Below are 18,643 nucleotides of genomic sequence, written 5' to 3'. Positions count from 1 at the left end.
TATTTTGTCACAATTTTCAAATGAAATATTTTATACTAAACTGAAAAACATACATTGTTGTTTTGTGGACACTTTAAGAAAGGGAGACATGTCAAATGGAAAAAAAAAATCTGAAACCTTGTTTGTGTAAGGGTAACAAGGATTTTGGAGGTAATTTTTGAGAAGTATGCATCGATCTTGATTTCAGTACACCAAAAGTGATTTATAATGCTTTGAATTGTTTACAATTTTGATAAGACCAGAAATAAATGAAATTCTCAATGATTACCACTCCATGCTATCTCTTATAGCTTTGAATTGTTCACATGATACAACATCGTCATATACCCACAGCTGATCTCGTCTTCTACTCATCACTGATGAATATCTTCTACTTATCAGTGATGAGTAGACATCAGCCGTGATGATGATACAGTTGACTAACTATAGCTAACTGTAACGGAATATTTTACAGATGTTCCTCAGATGTCTCCCATGTACTACCTACTGCTGGCTTTTTGTTTGATAGACAAATACACTTTTAAACAGTATGAATTTTGTTCTATCCTCCCTATTATATGAAAGCTACAGATCAAAATATAGTGCAGGTGCATGTGTGTGCTGTTCCTCAATTTTGACTATGCCAATCAGTTGCAATACCATTACAGTAAAACTCGGTTGTAACGAACCTCAAGGACCAGCTAAAAAGTTCATAATAACCAAACTTCATATATCTTATAATTTTTTGTCATTTTCCTCAAATACAGGACTAAATATTTCTTCGCAATAAGCATGAATTTGTTTATAAGTGTATTTTACTGTATACAGGTATATTACAATATAGAAATCAGGACATTTCAGACCAACAAATAATCAGGAGGATCGATGAATTTAAAACATACGTAGTCTGGCTGTTGTGCTGGTAAAAAAATCAAGCCTTCACCCATGATAAGACTAGGTTAAAAAGTAAAATTCCAAAAGATTTGAATGAAAAACAAGTTTGAGTGAATCCAAAAAAAGGTAAGTTCAAAATGTAATGCATGCACATGCTATTAAATGTGTTTCAGCACTTTTAATCACATTACTTTAAAGGTACTTATAGTATACATGATGTGAATATTAATCAATTTTCCCCGTTTATAAGATTGATTGTATATTGTTTAACATCCCTCTCGAGAATCTTTCACTCATATTGAGACGTCACCATTGCCAGTGAAGGGCTGCAATATTTGGGCCTATGTTCGGCGCTTATAGCCATTGAGCAGGGAGGGATCTTTATCGTGCCACACTTGCTGTGACACGGGGCCTTGGTTTTTCTAGGTCTCATCCGAATGACCACACCATTTAGTCACCTCTTAATATGACAAGCTAGGGGTATGGAGGACCTAGTCTAACCCAGATCCCCATGGGAAAGTAATAGGTATTTAATAAGGAGCTTAAATAACTGAAGATATAATTCATGACTTGAAGATATCATTGATTCAATTATTGCATGCAATAATTCAATTACTGCACACATCAAATCAATTATCAGTATTGCTCTCCTCAATTGAATTGTTGCACACATCAATTCAATTATTGCTCTCGTCAACTGAATATTGATGTGTGCATGGATTGAATTGATGATAGCAATAATTCATTTAACGCGTGTATGAATTTAATTATTGCATGCAATAATTCAACTGATGTTCAAATGAAATCAATTATTGCTCCCATCGATGACCCGTGACAAAACCTTAAAACAAGAAATCGGTTCTTTGCAGCACGTACATGCTTAATGTAATCGGCTACTTTTTACGACTAGGCCTAATATAATTCCTTAATAATCGTCTCAATGTAAAATCACATAAAATGGACAGAAAAGACCATTGAGGAAAGAGCGAGAGCCGTCGGGATGTTGGTGTCTGCATTACGGCAGGTTGTAATCACTTTATTTCGCTATTTATCTCGTCCTTGTAATTTCTCTATAATTTCTTTGGCAATTTGCATCAAAGGTTATTCTTTTTCTGTTAGAGGTAGCATGTAACTTTCATTAACATCTTACAACAATTCGAAAGCTCTGGTCAAAACACAATCAAACAGGAAGTGTTCCGGATATCCGCCGAAGGCCCAAGTCACGTGTCATAACCAGAGTTCGGGATTGCTTCATCGTTTAAGAGACAGATTGAAATCAGCTACGTCAACGGTATGATAAACAAATGGTGTTCATGACCATCCAATATCTTCTCAAACAGTAAGCAACCGCCTTAAAGAGGTACAACTAATGAACTATGTGCCAAACGTCCAATGGGAGCTGTGGTGCTGACCCAGAATGAGATACATTGAACATTACGCCTGGCATGGGTACAAAGACACTAAAGATCTACCAGAGCTGATTGAGCAATTTTGTTTCTTTGTAAATGAAACAAAATCAAGTTATGGAGCTCTGATGGTAGGAAGAGGGTTTATTGGCGACGAAGAAAACGCCAGAGCACTGTTTCTGTCGAGGAGGTGGACGTGGTACTATTACCATAATGATTATGGTCTGGGCAGGAGTATCAATGCACGTGAGAACTCCGATTATTCGTGTTATCGGTGGTCTCACAGCAAGGAGATATCAAAATGACATTCTTAGACCACCGCATATCACAGCTAATAGAGGCAGAGGCTCTATGGAGCGCCAAATTAACATAAACTCAAATAATTGAAGAATCTTCAATTAAGATATCAATTCAATTATTGCTTTTTGAATTAATGCGCGCATTAAATCAATTACTGCTCCCATCAAATGAATTAATGTGCGCTTCGATTTAATTATTGCTCTTATCAATTGAATTAATGCATGCATCAATTGAATTAATGAGAGCAATAATTGATTTAATGCGCGCATTAATTCAATTATTGCTTTCTTCAATTCAATTATCAATTATACACACTATGTTAGCAACAGTACTAGACGCATCACATAGGCCTGTGTATACACACACCACACACATCTAGACGAGCGGTTCATCATGCTCGCTATGAGGCAGAAAAGGAGATATACAAAAACGTAGATACCAGGTCTTCAGATGTGTACCGCCTTGCAAACCAGATGCGAAGGGAGAATGTTGATGTTGTGGGCGACAAACCAGTAAAGAATGATGCAGGTGAGATGTCATAGAACCAAGAAGCAAAGGAGAAAGCTTGGCTAGAGCACTACGAAAGGCTCCTAAATGTGGAATTTGAATGGGACCCTGAACACCTCACCGATGAATCACCAGTGGAAGGGCCACCTGTCCCAATCTCAATTGATATGGTGAAAAAGGCCATCTCCAAGATGAAGTTGGGTAAAGTGGCAGGACCATCGGGAATAGTAGTGGAGATGGTCAGAGCCGCAGGTGACACAGGTGTATCGATGATCCGTGACCTTGCATCCTCAATTGTCCGTGATGACAAGGTCCCCACTGACTGGGAGCAGAGTTTCATTGTCTGCCTCTACAAGGGCAAGGGTGATGCTCTGGACAGGGGCAACTACCGGGGACTCAAACTGACGGAACAAGTCATGAAAGTCCTGGAGAGGATTGTGGACAGCCTTATTAGGCAGTTGGTGACAATCGATGACTCCCAGTTTGGCTTCGTCCCTGGCAGAGGTACAACTGATGCAATATTTGTTGTTCAGCAACTGCAGGAAAAATATCTCGCAGTAAAAAACGGCTCTATATAGCGTTCGTGGACCTCGAAAAGGCATTTGACCGTGTCCCTCGGAAGGTGATCTGGTGGGCACTGCGAAAACTTGGTGTGGAAGAGTGGATTGTGCGTCTGGTACAGGGGATGTATGCAAATGCCCGTAGCTGTGTCCGCGTTGGTGATGGCTACAGTGAGGAGTTTGCTGTGAGGGTCGGAGTCCATCAGGGGTCAGTACTTAGCCCTCTGCTTTTCATCATCGTACTCGAGGCTCTTTCACGCGAATTTCGCACCGGTGTTCCCTGGGAGGATCTGTATGCAGATGACCTGGCTATCATTACTGACTCGTTGAAAGACTGTGTCAAGAGGCTTCTGACTTGTAAAGAAGCTATGGAAAGGAAAGGACTGAGAGTGAATGCAGGCAAAACCAAGATCATTATCTGCGGTGTGGGTCTTGACCTACTTCAGGACTCGGGCAGCTTCCCATGTGCTGTCTGTCGTACAGGTGTAGGCAGCAATAGTATTTTCTGCAATGGCTGCAAGCACTGGGTGCACAAGAAATGCAGTGGGCTCGTGCGCCTGTCTGTGGACCCTGACTTCAGATGTTCAAGATGCAGAGGAACTGCTCGCCCTCTTGACGGCAGGCCGCAGAGTGATATCCAAGTTGGTCTGGACAAGTTGGAGGTTGTAGGCTCCTTCTGCTACCTTGGAGACATGCTTTCCGCAGCTGGTGGCTGTGACCTTGCAGCCACTACGCGTGTGAAGACTGCTTGGAAGAAGTTCAGGGAGCTGCTACCAGTCCTGACATCACGCCACCTGTCGTATAAGACCCGTGGTTGAGTGTATAACACCTGTGTATGGAGCGCTATGCTCCATGCCAGTGAGACCTGGGCACTGACCAAGCCAAATCTTCATCGCCTACTATGCAATGACAGGGCCATGATAAGACAGATCTGTAACATCAAGCCTGAAGATATGACCACTGTAAGTTCAACTGAATTGCTGGGGCGGCTTGGCATTGACGACCTCAACCTCATCTTAAGGGAAAGGAGACTCTGCTGGTATGGCCACATTGTCAGATCCAGCAGTGCAGTCATGTGTGCTCTAAATATACAAGTTCCTGGGAGACGTAGAGTTGGTCGGCCAATGCTATCTTGGAGAGAGCTGACAGAGAAAGATCATAGAGAATGGAAGCTCTCTACTGCTGACACTTAAGACCTGAAAGAATGGAGATCTGAGGTGAGATCTGCCATGCATGCAGCCAGCCAGATACCTGGAAGGGGGCCCACTAGTGTGAACACTACCCGTGATACTGCACGGAAATAAAAAGGAACCGACAACAATTGATGTGCGCATTAATTCAATTAATGAGAGCAATAATAGATTTAATGTGCACATTAATTCAATTATTGCTCTCTTCAATTCATTTGATGAGAGCATCAATTTAGTAGAAATATTGCTCGCAATAATCAATTTAGTATGGAGCGCCAGATTAACATAAACTCAAATAATTGAAGATATCATCAATTCATTTGATGCGCGCAACAATTTAATTAAAGATCTCTTCAAATAATTAATGATATCTTCAATTCTGAATTATTGCGTGCATTAATTGAATTGATGATAGCATTAATTCTTCTGCTGAAGTGATGCACGCTTTAATTGAATTAATGATCTCTTCAAATGAATTAATGATATCAACAATTGAATTGATGCGCACTACAATTCAATTGAAGAGAGCAATAATTGATATAATGCGCGCATTAAATGAATTGATGAGAGCAATAATTGAATTGATGCGCACATTAATTCATTTGATGAGAGCAATAATTGATTTAATGCACGCATTAATTCAATTATTGCTCTCTTCAATTGAATTAATGATATCTTTAATTCATTTGAAGAGAGCAATAATTCTTTTAGAGAGAGCAACTATATAATTAAAGATATCTTCAATTCAACATATCCACAATTGAATTAATGATATCTTTAATTAAATTGTTGCTCTCTTTAAAAGAATTGATGTGCACATTAATTCATTATACAAAAGCATTGTAAATAATTAAAGATATCTTCAATTGAATTAATTAATTATACTAAGCTCTAAATTATGGAGTGCCAAATTAACATAAACTCAAATAATTGAAGATATCTTCAATTATTTGAAGATATCATCAATTCAATTATTGCTCTCTTTAATTGAATTAATGTGCGCATTATTGAAGATATCATTATTTGAAGAGATCTTTAATTAAAATGTTGCGCGCATCGAATGAATTGATGATATCTTCAAATAATTGAAGGTGATGTGTATATCGATAGGGCCTGTGGAGATACTTGAAGTACGTATTTAGCATTTACATTTACGTTTAATGACCAATTAATACATGTATCAGTATTCCATGTCAATAATTCCCTTATCTGCCATCTTACAGTGAATTTCAATACAATGACTTATTATATTCCTTATCACAATGGCTATACTGTTTAACTTTTGTTTTTAATTTAATAGTTTTGAAAATGTTTATTCCTATGTTAAAGAGGCCCACAGGCTTCATCTGTTATCCGAGTATTTAATAGTTAAAACCATCATTAGTCCCAAGGACTATGAAATATTGAGAAAAAAGATTTGTGTTCTGAATATCTACGTTAAATTTATAGCGAGCATAACACAAGACTAGTTAATGCCCTTGTACCTACATGTATATTGATGAAAGGCTTTACATAATATATATAACATTAACACAATATAAAGTTAAAAATGTTAACGTACAATGGACATCTCACGACAGATGCAGATTGATTCCAATTACAAGGTTTCTTGAGTTTACTCAGATTAGTTAAAAATTATTAATGGATGAATAAACAGAAATTGACACTATAAACAAAGTGCTCACTTGAGCTAAAACCGAAATAACTACCTATCTTGTATTTTAATGAGCAAAGGAAACGAGGGTTGGGCAGTTAAAACCAGTGGTTTTAACTGTCCCAGTCAATAACACCCAAGTGGTTAATTATACTGGTCAATTGTGATTTAAACTGTCCATTTTCCTATTTTAGTACATTTCTTGCAGAGATAAAGATAAATTTTAAAAGTCTTTTCATTATATGGATCAATTGTTGATTAATATTTTTCATTACATTCATGAGCTTAATACATATGATTTGCTGAAACTGTGAACAAAATATCTTCAGTACTATACTAGAGGGTCACAGATAGTATACCTTGACTGACCTGTTTATACATGTACTTGGACAGATTAAAAATTAAAATTTTAATCAAAATATAATTTAAAATCAAAATTAATTAAATTAATCAATTTTTACCTAGATATCGCCAACTTTCGGAGGCATTAACAACCTTTAAGGTTCAATTAATTACTAAATAAATTAAATAAATAAATTAAGTAAATTTAATCAATGGTTAATTAAAAATCTTTTTTTTGGTTCTATATTTCATAGTCCTTTGGACTAATGATTTATTTAATGGTTAATTAATTTAATAATTTAAATTAGATTAAAAAAAAACAACAACAGGTAGGCCCTAGCTGGACATTACTGGAGTACAGGAAGCAGAGTAAGACAGGTGTTAATTAGCATAATGACCAGTGTGCATGTTATTGTTATGAAAACATAATTAACAATCCAACCCCTCAAATGTTTATTTAACAGTTAAAATGAAGATTTGAAACATTAGGTAGTTCTTGTAAAACTAAGGAATTTGAACAGAAACCTTTCTACATCTTCTCCAATACCCCGGTTTTGAGATTAGAGCTCTCCTGTGTAGGAGGTGCATTTAGTGGAAAGAATGCTTAGGTTGGGCAGAGTGGTACTACAGTCAGTGAGAAAGACGATAAAATTCTTTTTAAATACTTGATGTAGGAAATGTAAATTAATTACTATCGATAGAAATGTTTTCCAAAAGTTTAAACGCCATATTTCAGGTGATAGGTAGGAGCAACGAAATAATGTGATATAATAAGAATTCTAAGTATTTAATTGCTTTTTGAATACTTATCATTTACTTAGTTTGTGTATCAGTCGAAACTGGGTGATGAAACTGCGTATGATAAACTTACTGAGCAGATTCACTTATCTGTCCCACTCCCGCGTGTAAACAAGTTGTTTTGCACCTTACTAAGTACGAGAGTTCTCCAATGGGAAATAACTCGGACGTATCTCGAAACCAGCAACAAAGTCATTTACATTATTAATTTAATATTAGGGGGGGGGGCACTTTATGAGGCAGGGGGTCTGGGGCGCCTTGAGGCCCCCAGTGGGTCCAGGGCTTTGGTGGGGGCCCGGGGAGTGGGGTTGGCGAAGCCCTCGCAAGCTCATGGATTTTACATAACTTGAAATATGTCTCCTATTTAAGTCATTAATTTATTTATTTAGGTGTAATAACGCAAATGAAATGCGTACTAATGCGAAATGGGCATAATAATGCAAACCAAAGGCTTAATAACGAGATTTATAAGGCATAAAAAGGAGTTATAACACGAAAGAAAGCTAGGCACAATAACACAAATGAAAGACATAATAATGCAAAACAAAGGTGTATTAACGCAAAAGAAAAGCGTAAAAACACAAAGGAGCAATATCACACCTTCCTCCCGCGCTATAATTGTGTTATTATTGCATTACTAGTAATACTCTCGCGCTATAATTGTGTTATTATTGCATTACTAGTAATACTCCCGCGCTATAATTGTGTTATTATTGCATTACTAGCAATACTCCCGCGCTATAATTGTGTTATTATTGCATTACTAGTAATACTCCCGCGCTATAATTGTGTTATTATTGCATTACTAGTAATACTCCCGCGCTATAATTGTGTTATTATTGCATTACTAGTAATACTCCCGCGCTATAATTGTGTTATTATTGCATTACTAGTAATACTCCCGCGCTATAATTGTGTTATTATTGCATTACTAGCAATACTCTCGCGCTATAATAGTGTTATTATTGCATTACTAGCAATACTCTCGCGCTATAATTGTGTTATTATTGCATTACTAGCAATACTCCCGCGCTATAATTGTGTTATTATTGCATTACTAGCAATACTCTCGCGCTATAATTGTGTTATTATTGCATTACTAGCAATACTCCCGCGCTATAATTGTGTTATTATTGCATTACTAGCAATACTCTCGCGCTATAATTATGTTATTATTGCATTACTAGTAATACTCCCGCGCTATAATTGTGTTATTATTGCATTACTAGTAATACTCCCGCGCTATAATTGTGTTATTATTGCATTACTAGTAATACTCTCGCGCTATAATTGTGTTATTATTGCATTACTAGTAATACTCTCGCGCTATAATTATGTTATTATTGCATTACTAGTAATACTCCCGCGCTATAATTGTGTTATTATTGCATTACTAGTAATACTCCCGCGCTATAATTGTGTTATTATTGCATTACTAGCAATACTCTCGCGCTATAATTGTGTTATTATTGCATTACTAGTAATACACCTTTCATTTTCATTATCACGCCTTTCTCGTTATTACACCTTTAATTTGCATTATTATGCCTTTCTTTCGTGTTATTACGCAATTCATTCACATTAATACGCCTTTGTTTTGCTTTATTACGCCATTCATTTGTGTTACAATGCCTTTGGTATGCATTATTATACCCCTTTTAAATCCGCATTTGTTTTGTGTCATTACGCTTTTCATTTGCGTTATAACGCCTTTGCTTCACATCACTTTGCGTTTGATTCGCATTATTATGCCTTCAGAAATATTTTTTGTTAAATGATCCTAATTAGCTTTCGTAAAAATCTCTTTAATTCAATTGAAGATATCTTAAAGCGCATATCAATTCTTTTAAAGAGAGCAGCAATTCAATAAAAGAGATCCTTACTGTGGATATGTTGAATTGGGGGGGGGGGGGGAGGTTAAATGCCTCATTTCAATCCACCACAATGAATCATTGATCACCCTCATATTAAACCAAATAACAAATATATTATATTATACAGGATTACTATAACTTTTATTCAAAGCAAAATTATAATTTTGTCATTTTGATACAAATAGAGTATATTGTCAGCACAATTATTAAGAAGTCACCACTCATTTATTCAATCTGAGATCAACAATACTTAAAACCATCTATAAATACCAATTTCAAAAGACACATTTACATTCGCTACTGTTCAGTTTATTCACTCAAACCATAAATATCATGATAAATGAGGAACATTTTAAAAAATTGACAAAAAATAAAGCTTGACCAGGTCAGAGATAATATATGGTCCGTAAAGAAAATGAGATAAATAATGAAAGAAAGAAACAACTGTGTAAACTCAAAGATCAAGTGATTCATGGAGGACGAACAATTAGTATTTCGTGTATCTTAAAAGCAGGTTTACTTAAATTAAAAATTTACCATGCCTCCAATATCTACAGTACCCTTTACTGGGTTCATTGTAAATTCATTTTTTAGTTGAGAAATGTATTTTTAAAAAAAGAGGATACCTTAACCAGTCTGGATTATATCTATGTCATTTATATCTGAAGAGTCTGTTGAATGTCCTTTATCTAGATATTGCAGGTCATTTGGACTGTCTGGTAAAAATGTTGCCGATGACTTTATTTTTTCAATCAATTTTGCACGATCCTTTGGTTTTGTGGAGAAGTATATCATTTGTTCCTGTGAATATCTCTTTCTGACAGGAATGAGGTCCCTAAATGTCCAGTCCTGCCAGTGAAAGTTGAACTTGTTCAGGAGCTCTACCCTCATCTCTAGACTAGGTATCACATCCTGTGGCTCCGACTGCTGCAGATGGGGACACTGAATCTCCTTGAAAATAAGAACTCCCCTTAGGCCAAACCATCCACCATAGGCTGGGTGATAACAAACGCCACAGATTTTCTGAATAAAGCAAATTTGCTCTTTTAGAGATACAATACCATATTTTAAAAGCAATCTAATTAATATCTACAAACTCTATTCATATTAGAACTGGACACACTTTCAAACTATTGTATTTAGTTCTTAAAAATAATCTTTCTTTCTGCACAACATGTATATATGTATGTATAGGTACTTGCACAGGCAACTACCGGTATATCACTTGGGTTTGAATTTACTATTAATAAAGAGTAAAGGTAGAGAACTCTAAAATATAGAGTACTAAAGTTTGCTGATAAAAAGACAATAAACCAAATTGTAAAAAATTATACTCTATATTCTAATATATTCATACATAATCAATCTGCATTACTACCAAAATTCTTCCTGAATTTCATTCTATTTTTTATTGGTTTTTCATCGGCGAACTTGGGGTACCCTTTATTTAGAGTTCTATACCTTTACTCTTTAATAGTAAATTCGAACCCCAGCAATATAATTGCCTTTAGGTACATGGTATACTTAATGGACCTTGGTAAAATTTAAAAAGCACTGTACAATGAATATTCATTTAATTCACACAAATAATTCCAACACTGCATTCACCTTTTCCGGTGGCCAGGGTTGTTTTATGACATCAGACTTCTGGTAGTAATACACCGCCCCTGAGACATGTCCCACTGTTTGAACCAAAATCTTTGGCTTTCTGCTGTGGTGCATCTCAAAGTCATGGATGGATTCAATATCACAATCTGGAAAAACCTAAAATTGAAGAAGCATATAATACATCATTTTGACAGTTGGAATCTTCCTCAATTAAAAATGTAATTCTAAACATGACGATGTAACATATATTCATATACAAGGGCTGTTCAAAAACTTTGTGAAAAACTTCCGTTGAGATTGTATTATACGCCCAAAACCAATAAAATTTTGCATACTTAAACTTTAGGTACACTGTAGATTCTAATGAATATGTACATATTTGATGTTTTCTGATGAATTTTAAAATATATAGCTTAAATAAATATTTGAAAAGTAGTTTGTGGAGCATGTTTTTCTCACAAATTTTCTTAAAGGGTATTGTATGTTTTGATTCATCAATTTTTTCAGGGCACAAAATTTGATATGATATCAGAATAGTAATTAAACACCTTTTAGTGAAAGTTTGAATAATATAAGGAATGTTGCCACTTTATAATCATTCATTATAAATGGTAACAAGGTACATCATACGGCCGTCAGAAAATGATGACAAAATTTCAGTGCAATATCTGTATCAATAATGATAAATTTTGAAAAGTCCAGAAAACTATTTGACCTACTTTTAGCCCTAAAGTAGGTCATGGTGCACCAATTAAACTGAAATGCAAACTGAATCTGAGAGAAAGGTTGTGACTACATTTCAGGGCAATGTATCCATAACACACAAAAAATCTGGAAAACTGTTTGATCTACTTTAAGCCCTAAGTAGGTCACTGTGCACAAATCCAGCTGAAATGCAATCTAAACTTGTATTCCTCCGTGAGGAAGCTTGTGACTAAATTTAAGGTCAATATCTGTATCTGTAAAAAAAAAAAAGTCTGGAAAACTGTTTGCCCTCCTTTTAGCCCTAAAGTAGGTCACAGTGCACCAATCTAGCTGAAATGCAAAATCACTCTTACAACCAAATTTCAACACTGTACATGTATCCGTAGCTTAAAAAGGTCCGGACCGGACAGACGGATGTGAGGATAGTGCCACAACATAATACATTTCGTCTAACGATGGGCAAGAGGCACGTAGATCACTTTGCTCACCTGAGTCACTTTGGCCCTGCTATTGTTCAGCTATTGTGATTTTTTGCAGTCTTTATTCCCATGAGAAATTTTAACCACATCTTGTGACCCCAACCTAGCCCCATATGGTCAAGACATAAACATGATACATGGTCACAAGGTTAAAAAATCATAGTATGAAATGTAATTTTTTGATATAAGGAATCTATATACAAAATATGATAGTCCTAAAAGTTGGTCAAAAGTCAAGGTTACAAGGTCAAAAACTTGGGTACCAAAAGAAAGGTCTTGTGGATGTATAACTCACCTTTCAAAAGCCATGAGAAAGGTTAAAGTTTCTGTTCGAGTTTTGAAAAATTTAAGCCAAACCCCAAGGCCAAACATGGCATCAAATGAAATTTCTTGCCATAAAGAATCTAAATACAAAATATGAAAGTCCTACCTCATACAGTTCAGGAGATACCACCTTAGTTAGGTTTTCTTAAAAGTATGTCAAAGGTCAAGATCACAAGGTCAAAAACTTTGGTAAAAAAAAGAAATGACTTGTCACAAGGACTACACATATGAAATATGAGAGCCCCATCACTCACCATTCAAAAGTTATGAACATGGTTTAAGTTTCAGACAAACAGGACAAAATATTTATAATATGCACCCCCCCCCCTCCCTGACTTTATAGTGACAGGGGCATAAAAAAATTGAATCCATGCACAAACATCGGAACATTTGCATTTAGTGTGGCCCTGTTAATCTTGAAAAGAGTGTTTTAATTAATTTCCTCCATATACCCATATCAAACTTTGATTTCCAATTATGGCCCCACCCTACCTCAGAGGCTCTTGACTGAACAATTTGAATTTGACTACCTGAAGATACTTCATACAGTGTTTGAAATTAACCATAGACCGAGTCTATGTCAAATGACACCGGTCTACGCCAATTGTAATTGGGATAGACCAAATTGTCTATGCCGATTTTCTAGATTTAAAGCAAAAGAGTTATCCTAAAAGTTGACGTCTGATAAACGTTATAAGGAAAGGAGGACATTGTTATGGAAATGGAGAGAAAATATGCTTTCTAAGTATACATTAGAAGTAAATAATAATAATATATCCCCATGTAAAACTTTAATCCCCTATTGTGGCCCAATCAGCAAATGAGACAAAAATGTGTTTGGATGCTGCTGGAGGTGGACTACATGTCTTAGAGCCATGATATATTATCTGGCGTTGTCATTTTTAAGGATGTCCAGAAGGACTGATATTTTTGCAGGTTCTGATATCCGTCCTGGATTTTCCCTTATTTCCCCGTGTGAAATCTGCTCTGCGTGGTCAGTGATTCTCAGATCTAACTGAGCTAAAATACACAACAAAAAAATAATGAAAAACACAGACAAGTCATTTTATAGAGGTACATTTTACAAGTGGGTGAAACGAAATTTAAAGTGCGTGAAATTGAGTGATGTGCATTGTGAAAATCTTGAAAAGATGTTTGATGTCAGGTAACATTGAAAGAAATTGTTATGTTTTAAAAATGCTCCATGAACTCTCAACCTGCTGTGTAAAAGTCATTGTATCTTTTCTATATATTGCAATAGAATTCATTTTTTGAATACTTTGTAATTTACAGTGTTTGCAAAGTTTTTAAACTGCCCTCAAACATACAAGAATGCTGTCACATATGAAATATCTCGAGTTCTTTTAAAATATTCAAATTTGATACCTGTTTAACCTTGTTGAAGTAATGAACCACACATTGGTCTATAGGATCTCTGATTTCATTGCACTCTTCGTTCTTCAGGAAGGGTATGAATGCCCTCTCAAACATATCAGGAGTGCTAATGACCAGGAGGCCTAATGTGTCTGCAGGGTAAGAAAGCCTGAACACATCCTTTACTTGTTCATTATACCAACCAATCTGCAAAGTTGAATGGTTCTTAGTGACAAATACTAAACAATAACTTATAAAGTCATATATTAAAGCGAAAACAGAACTCAAGTCTATTCAGTCTATACATCAAATGTAAACTATCTCGCTGTTATAAAGTTGATATCAGGATGGCATGCATAATGGCCCTTTTACCCTGAATACATGAAATCCATATGTACCTGTTTATAATATTATAGTATTGTAGATGACAAGCAGGAGTAAAATTCAAATTAGTATAATGTGGGCTGGCCCGTGGATCAATATCACACACACACACAAAAAAGATGTGCCATTATGTGGACCAATCAATTTTGAAAATTAAGGAGCCCAAATGGCCCCTATAAAGTTCTAAATGTTAACCATGAAGATTGTACATTGTAAAATATGTGACGTCATCACCATTTACGAATCTCTGACTCAATCATCTTCGCAAGTCAAGTGTACGACTCGCTTACTCTCATCACGAGCTGCACACTTGGCTTGCGAAGATGTGACCCCCTGTGTTGCAGTGCAGTGTGATAAACTGGCAGATCCTGCCACACCTTCTCATACACTTATTCAAGATTTTTCTGACTCTTACATTTGCAATCAGATCAAAATATCAAAGCGGGTATAAGAGCAAGAGGAATCTTTTAAAATTACTCGCACGTACACTATTACATCACTGATTATTTTATGGATCGTGGCAGGCAGAACCAGTACCAGTGTAATATCGAATATATATTTGTGGCAAGTCTCTTTAACTTGAATGAAGTTGAAGCCATTCTACAAAAACGTCATTAGAACAGTAAAATGGTTGTAACTTGTAATTGTAGTACATGTGTCATGTATGTAAAAGACACGAAGCTTGCCTTAAATGGATGTACTTCAAATCCAAACGAGTCTAACGACTCCTGTGCCCTCTTGATAATTGTATGTTGCTTTTCTCTAGTTAAATCCATAGTTTGATATCATGACATGTCGCCCGTCAACAAACAACAACGAGTGTGTGAAGATTGAAATAGGAGGAAATTCTGACCAACAGTTTTTCTTTTTTTAGCACGCCGAACCCGATGATAAATTAATAGTAATTTTTTTTATATCGGTAAATGCACATCAGAGAAGCTTGGTTAAGCTCTTTATCTGATTATGTAGCACGCATGAAACATATATACAACAAACACCAGAAATTAAAACATACTTATGAGGTGCATTTTGGTAATAAAATTAGATCCTATGATCCGCTCATCTTACATCTGAGCGGATCATAGGATCTAATTTTAATTAGATTGGATAATATGTTGGACTAGAATGATATTTCACCCTTCTAGAATTATAGGTTCAATCTTATAATTGATTGTTGATTCTTTAGATAAAAATAATAAAATAAATATGTTGCGGTATCAATGATTTTTTTATCATTTAGCACACATATATACATGTACCTGTTATCGATCAACGTCAGAAAATTGCAATTTTCCTTAAACAGCATTATCAAATTTTCACAAAAACTGGTTAAAATGATATAAAAGTATTCATAACAATTTCATGAAACTGTTTCTTTAAAAAAATTATACACAAAATGTTTATGAAAAATAAAGGAAATCTATCGCATAATGGACTTGATAAGTGATTTAATGAAAACAGAGTTATTACCCTTGGATTCTATATTTTGAAACGTATAATTGATTATTCATATATAACTTAGACCTTTTAAATATTTTATGGTTAACAAGATTATTTAAACTAACTTTTGAAAAAGACTCCAACAAAATTTATGTTCCTGTCATGCATAAATCTTATTAAATCGTTGACTTTGCGAAATTTTATGACGTCACAAGAGGGTGGAACTACGTTAATGAAAGGTGAAAATAGCGAACAGTGAACAATCACAACTCCTTTAAGCAATACAAAATAGAGAGTTGGGAAAACATGGACTCCTGGATACACTAGAGGTGGGATCAGGTGCATAGAAGGAGTAAGCATCCCCTGTTGACCGGTCACACCCGCCGTGAGCCCTCTATCTTGATAAGGTTAACTGAGTTATCAGTCAAAATCCGTGTGCCAAGAACGGCCTAACAGTCGGTATGAAACACGTCAGACAGCATTTGACCCAATGATTAAGTTGTACTGGCAAACTAAATCATTACAACGACCAAAGAGTTTGAGAAATGCGGACTTTAAACGAGACGGTTGAAACCCCTGCAGTGGCCTGCACCATCAACTTGTTTGTCAGTAGCCTGCCTCGTTGAACAAGCTCTTGCGTATCGAATCAGTTGAGAGATTTAATACATATTTTTACGCAATCTTTTGTCTTTTTAAGCTTTGAAATAGAAGAAAGTCCATTTGTAGTTAAAAGGTTACCTGTAGGTGTCCAATAAGTTGACCATTTCTGTCCATTATTTTTAATAAAGGACAGATACTGTCCGTTCTTAAAAATAATGGACAGTAATTGTCAACTTATTGGACACCTACAGGTAAACCTAATAGCTTATTAGACGTCTACAGGTAGGCTGAAAATAAGAGAAAGAAAATACATTTGTCAAAGAGATACAAATTTAATTTTAAATTCCCTACAAGTAATAATCAACAGATATCGGAAAAATCACTGAAACACTTTAAAAACGATATTTCCCCTCTGCTCCAACTTTTCAAGATTCACAATTCTTTTTAATTCCATTGGCCATGGTTACATCGCATCAAAACTTAAATTTGAAAGACATATTCCCATGCTGTATTTGAATTTCGCTGGATCCAGAGGCACGTTCCGAAACTTCGCCGCAACGCTTTTTTATGATTTCTTTATTAGCATATCCTAAGTCTGAATTATTATGCTCCCATTCAAAGCAGAGGGGCATATTGCTTTGCAACTGTCGGTCGGTAGGTAGACCACATGTTGTCCGCTCAATATCTTGAGAACCATTCACTTGATCGCAATGATATTTCATATGTGCCAGGGGTTGGTTGTGAGTAGAAGAGGATCCCTATTGTTTTTCAGGTAAAAAGGTCAAAGGTCAATCTACTCTGGAATAGGAATATACTGTCCTCTCAATATCTTGAGAACCCTTTGCTTAACAGACACCACACTTGGTACACAGGTACATCTTCGGGAGAAGATGACCTCTATTGATTTGGGGCCACGTGGTCAAAGCTTAAGGGTCAAACTGGACTTGGGGATATACTGTCCGCTCAATATCTTGAGAACCCTTTGCTTGACAGACATCAAACTTGGTACACTGGTACAGCATAAGGAGTAGATGATCCCTATTGATTTTAGGTCACATGGTCAATCCACTCTTGAAATAAGAAGATATTGTCTGCTCAATGTTTTGAATAGGTGATACTACTATCAATTAAATGAAGCATTTGTATAACCCTTTTCTATTTTGCACCATGGGAGTATATATATGGCACGCCAAATTCACAAAAATGAGCTAAACATAGTTTCACAGTTGATAAACTAGGTTTATCGACTGTAAACTATAGTTTACGGACTGTAAACTATAGTTAACGACGTTAATCTATATTTCACATCTGTAAACCATAGTTAACAGATAATCTATGTTTCACAAGCGTACACTATAATTAACAATGAAAACAATCATTAGCGATTGCAAAACATGATTTATCTGATAAATACGGTTTCACGATTGTACACTACGGTTTACAAGTCTGATAAATATAGTATCACAATTTGTGAAACTAGGATTAACAATTGTGAACTATAGTTAACGAATGTAAATTATAGTTACAAATGTAAATCTGTATTTATCAGCAAAATCTATTGTTAACGTTTATTTAAAGACAGATAAACTTGGATTAGCATTTGTAAACTATAGTTTACAACCGTTAAATATAGTTTTACGGATGAAAACTATAGTTAACGAATCGTTAATTATAGTTTACAGTTCGTAAACTATAGTTTACAGTCGATAAACCTAGTTTATCAACTGTGAAACTATGTTTAGCTAATTTTTGTGAATTTGGCGTGCCATATTTATATGTTTTACAAACATCTCTTGCTATTCTCGCTTTCATGAATAATTTCATTTCATTTCATGAGATGGATGTATTAAGTTCTTTTGGCTGGCGTTAATTATTTCCTCATCCAATATATTCGAAAACAATGCTTTTCGGATCAAAATTTGGCTCAGTAGCTATCTCGCTCTCCACATCCAGAATATAACACTCATCAAGATAACATTCGCAGTACTTTCATTAAAATCCTCAAATTTTGATTGCAATGAAAATGCTCTTCCCATCAGAGGAGGACATTTTCATATTGCTCAGTACTATAGAGTGAGTGAATATAAAACCTCCAGTACATGTCACCTTTGATTACTTACTTGACACTGTCCAATAAGCGAACAAAAGAAACATACTTCTACGCAAGACTGGTTATATTGTCAGACTATTCAAAAATAGCTTTATAATTATCATTGTCAATGGGT

At 35.5% G+C, this 18,643-nt stretch overlaps 1 protein-coding gene across 1 annotated transcript; it reads right to left on the bottom strand.

Moving 5' to 3' along the window:
• Positions 1–9,628: 9,628 nt before the first annotated feature.
• LOC125669960 (cyanocobalamin reductase / alkylcobalamin dealkylase-like) lies at positions 9,629–15,255 on the bottom strand. The gene is made up of 4 exons (XM_048904839.2): positions 15,065–15,255; positions 14,007–14,201; positions 11,113–11,268; positions 9,629–10,527 (listed from the first exon to the last, which is right to left on the bottom strand). The coding sequence occupies exons 1-4, from the start codon at positions 15,152–15,154 to the stop codon at positions 10,132–10,134; spliced, it is 837 nt and encodes a 278-aa protein (XP_048760796.1). The 5' UTR covers positions 15,155–15,255; the 3' UTR covers positions 9,629–10,131.
• Between the last annotated feature and the right edge of the window lie 3,388 nt (positions 15,256–18,643).

Source organism: Ostrea edulis, chromosome 4, assembly GCF_947568905.1.
Source record: "Ostrea edulis chromosome 4, xbOstEdul1.1, whole genome shotgun sequence".
Classification (NCBI taxonomy): Eukaryota; Metazoa; Mollusca; class Bivalvia; order Ostreida; family Ostreidae; genus Ostrea; species Ostrea edulis.
The sequence above is the reverse complement of the archived record's forward strand: the minus strand, read 5'-3'. Positions and strand labels throughout refer to the sequence as shown.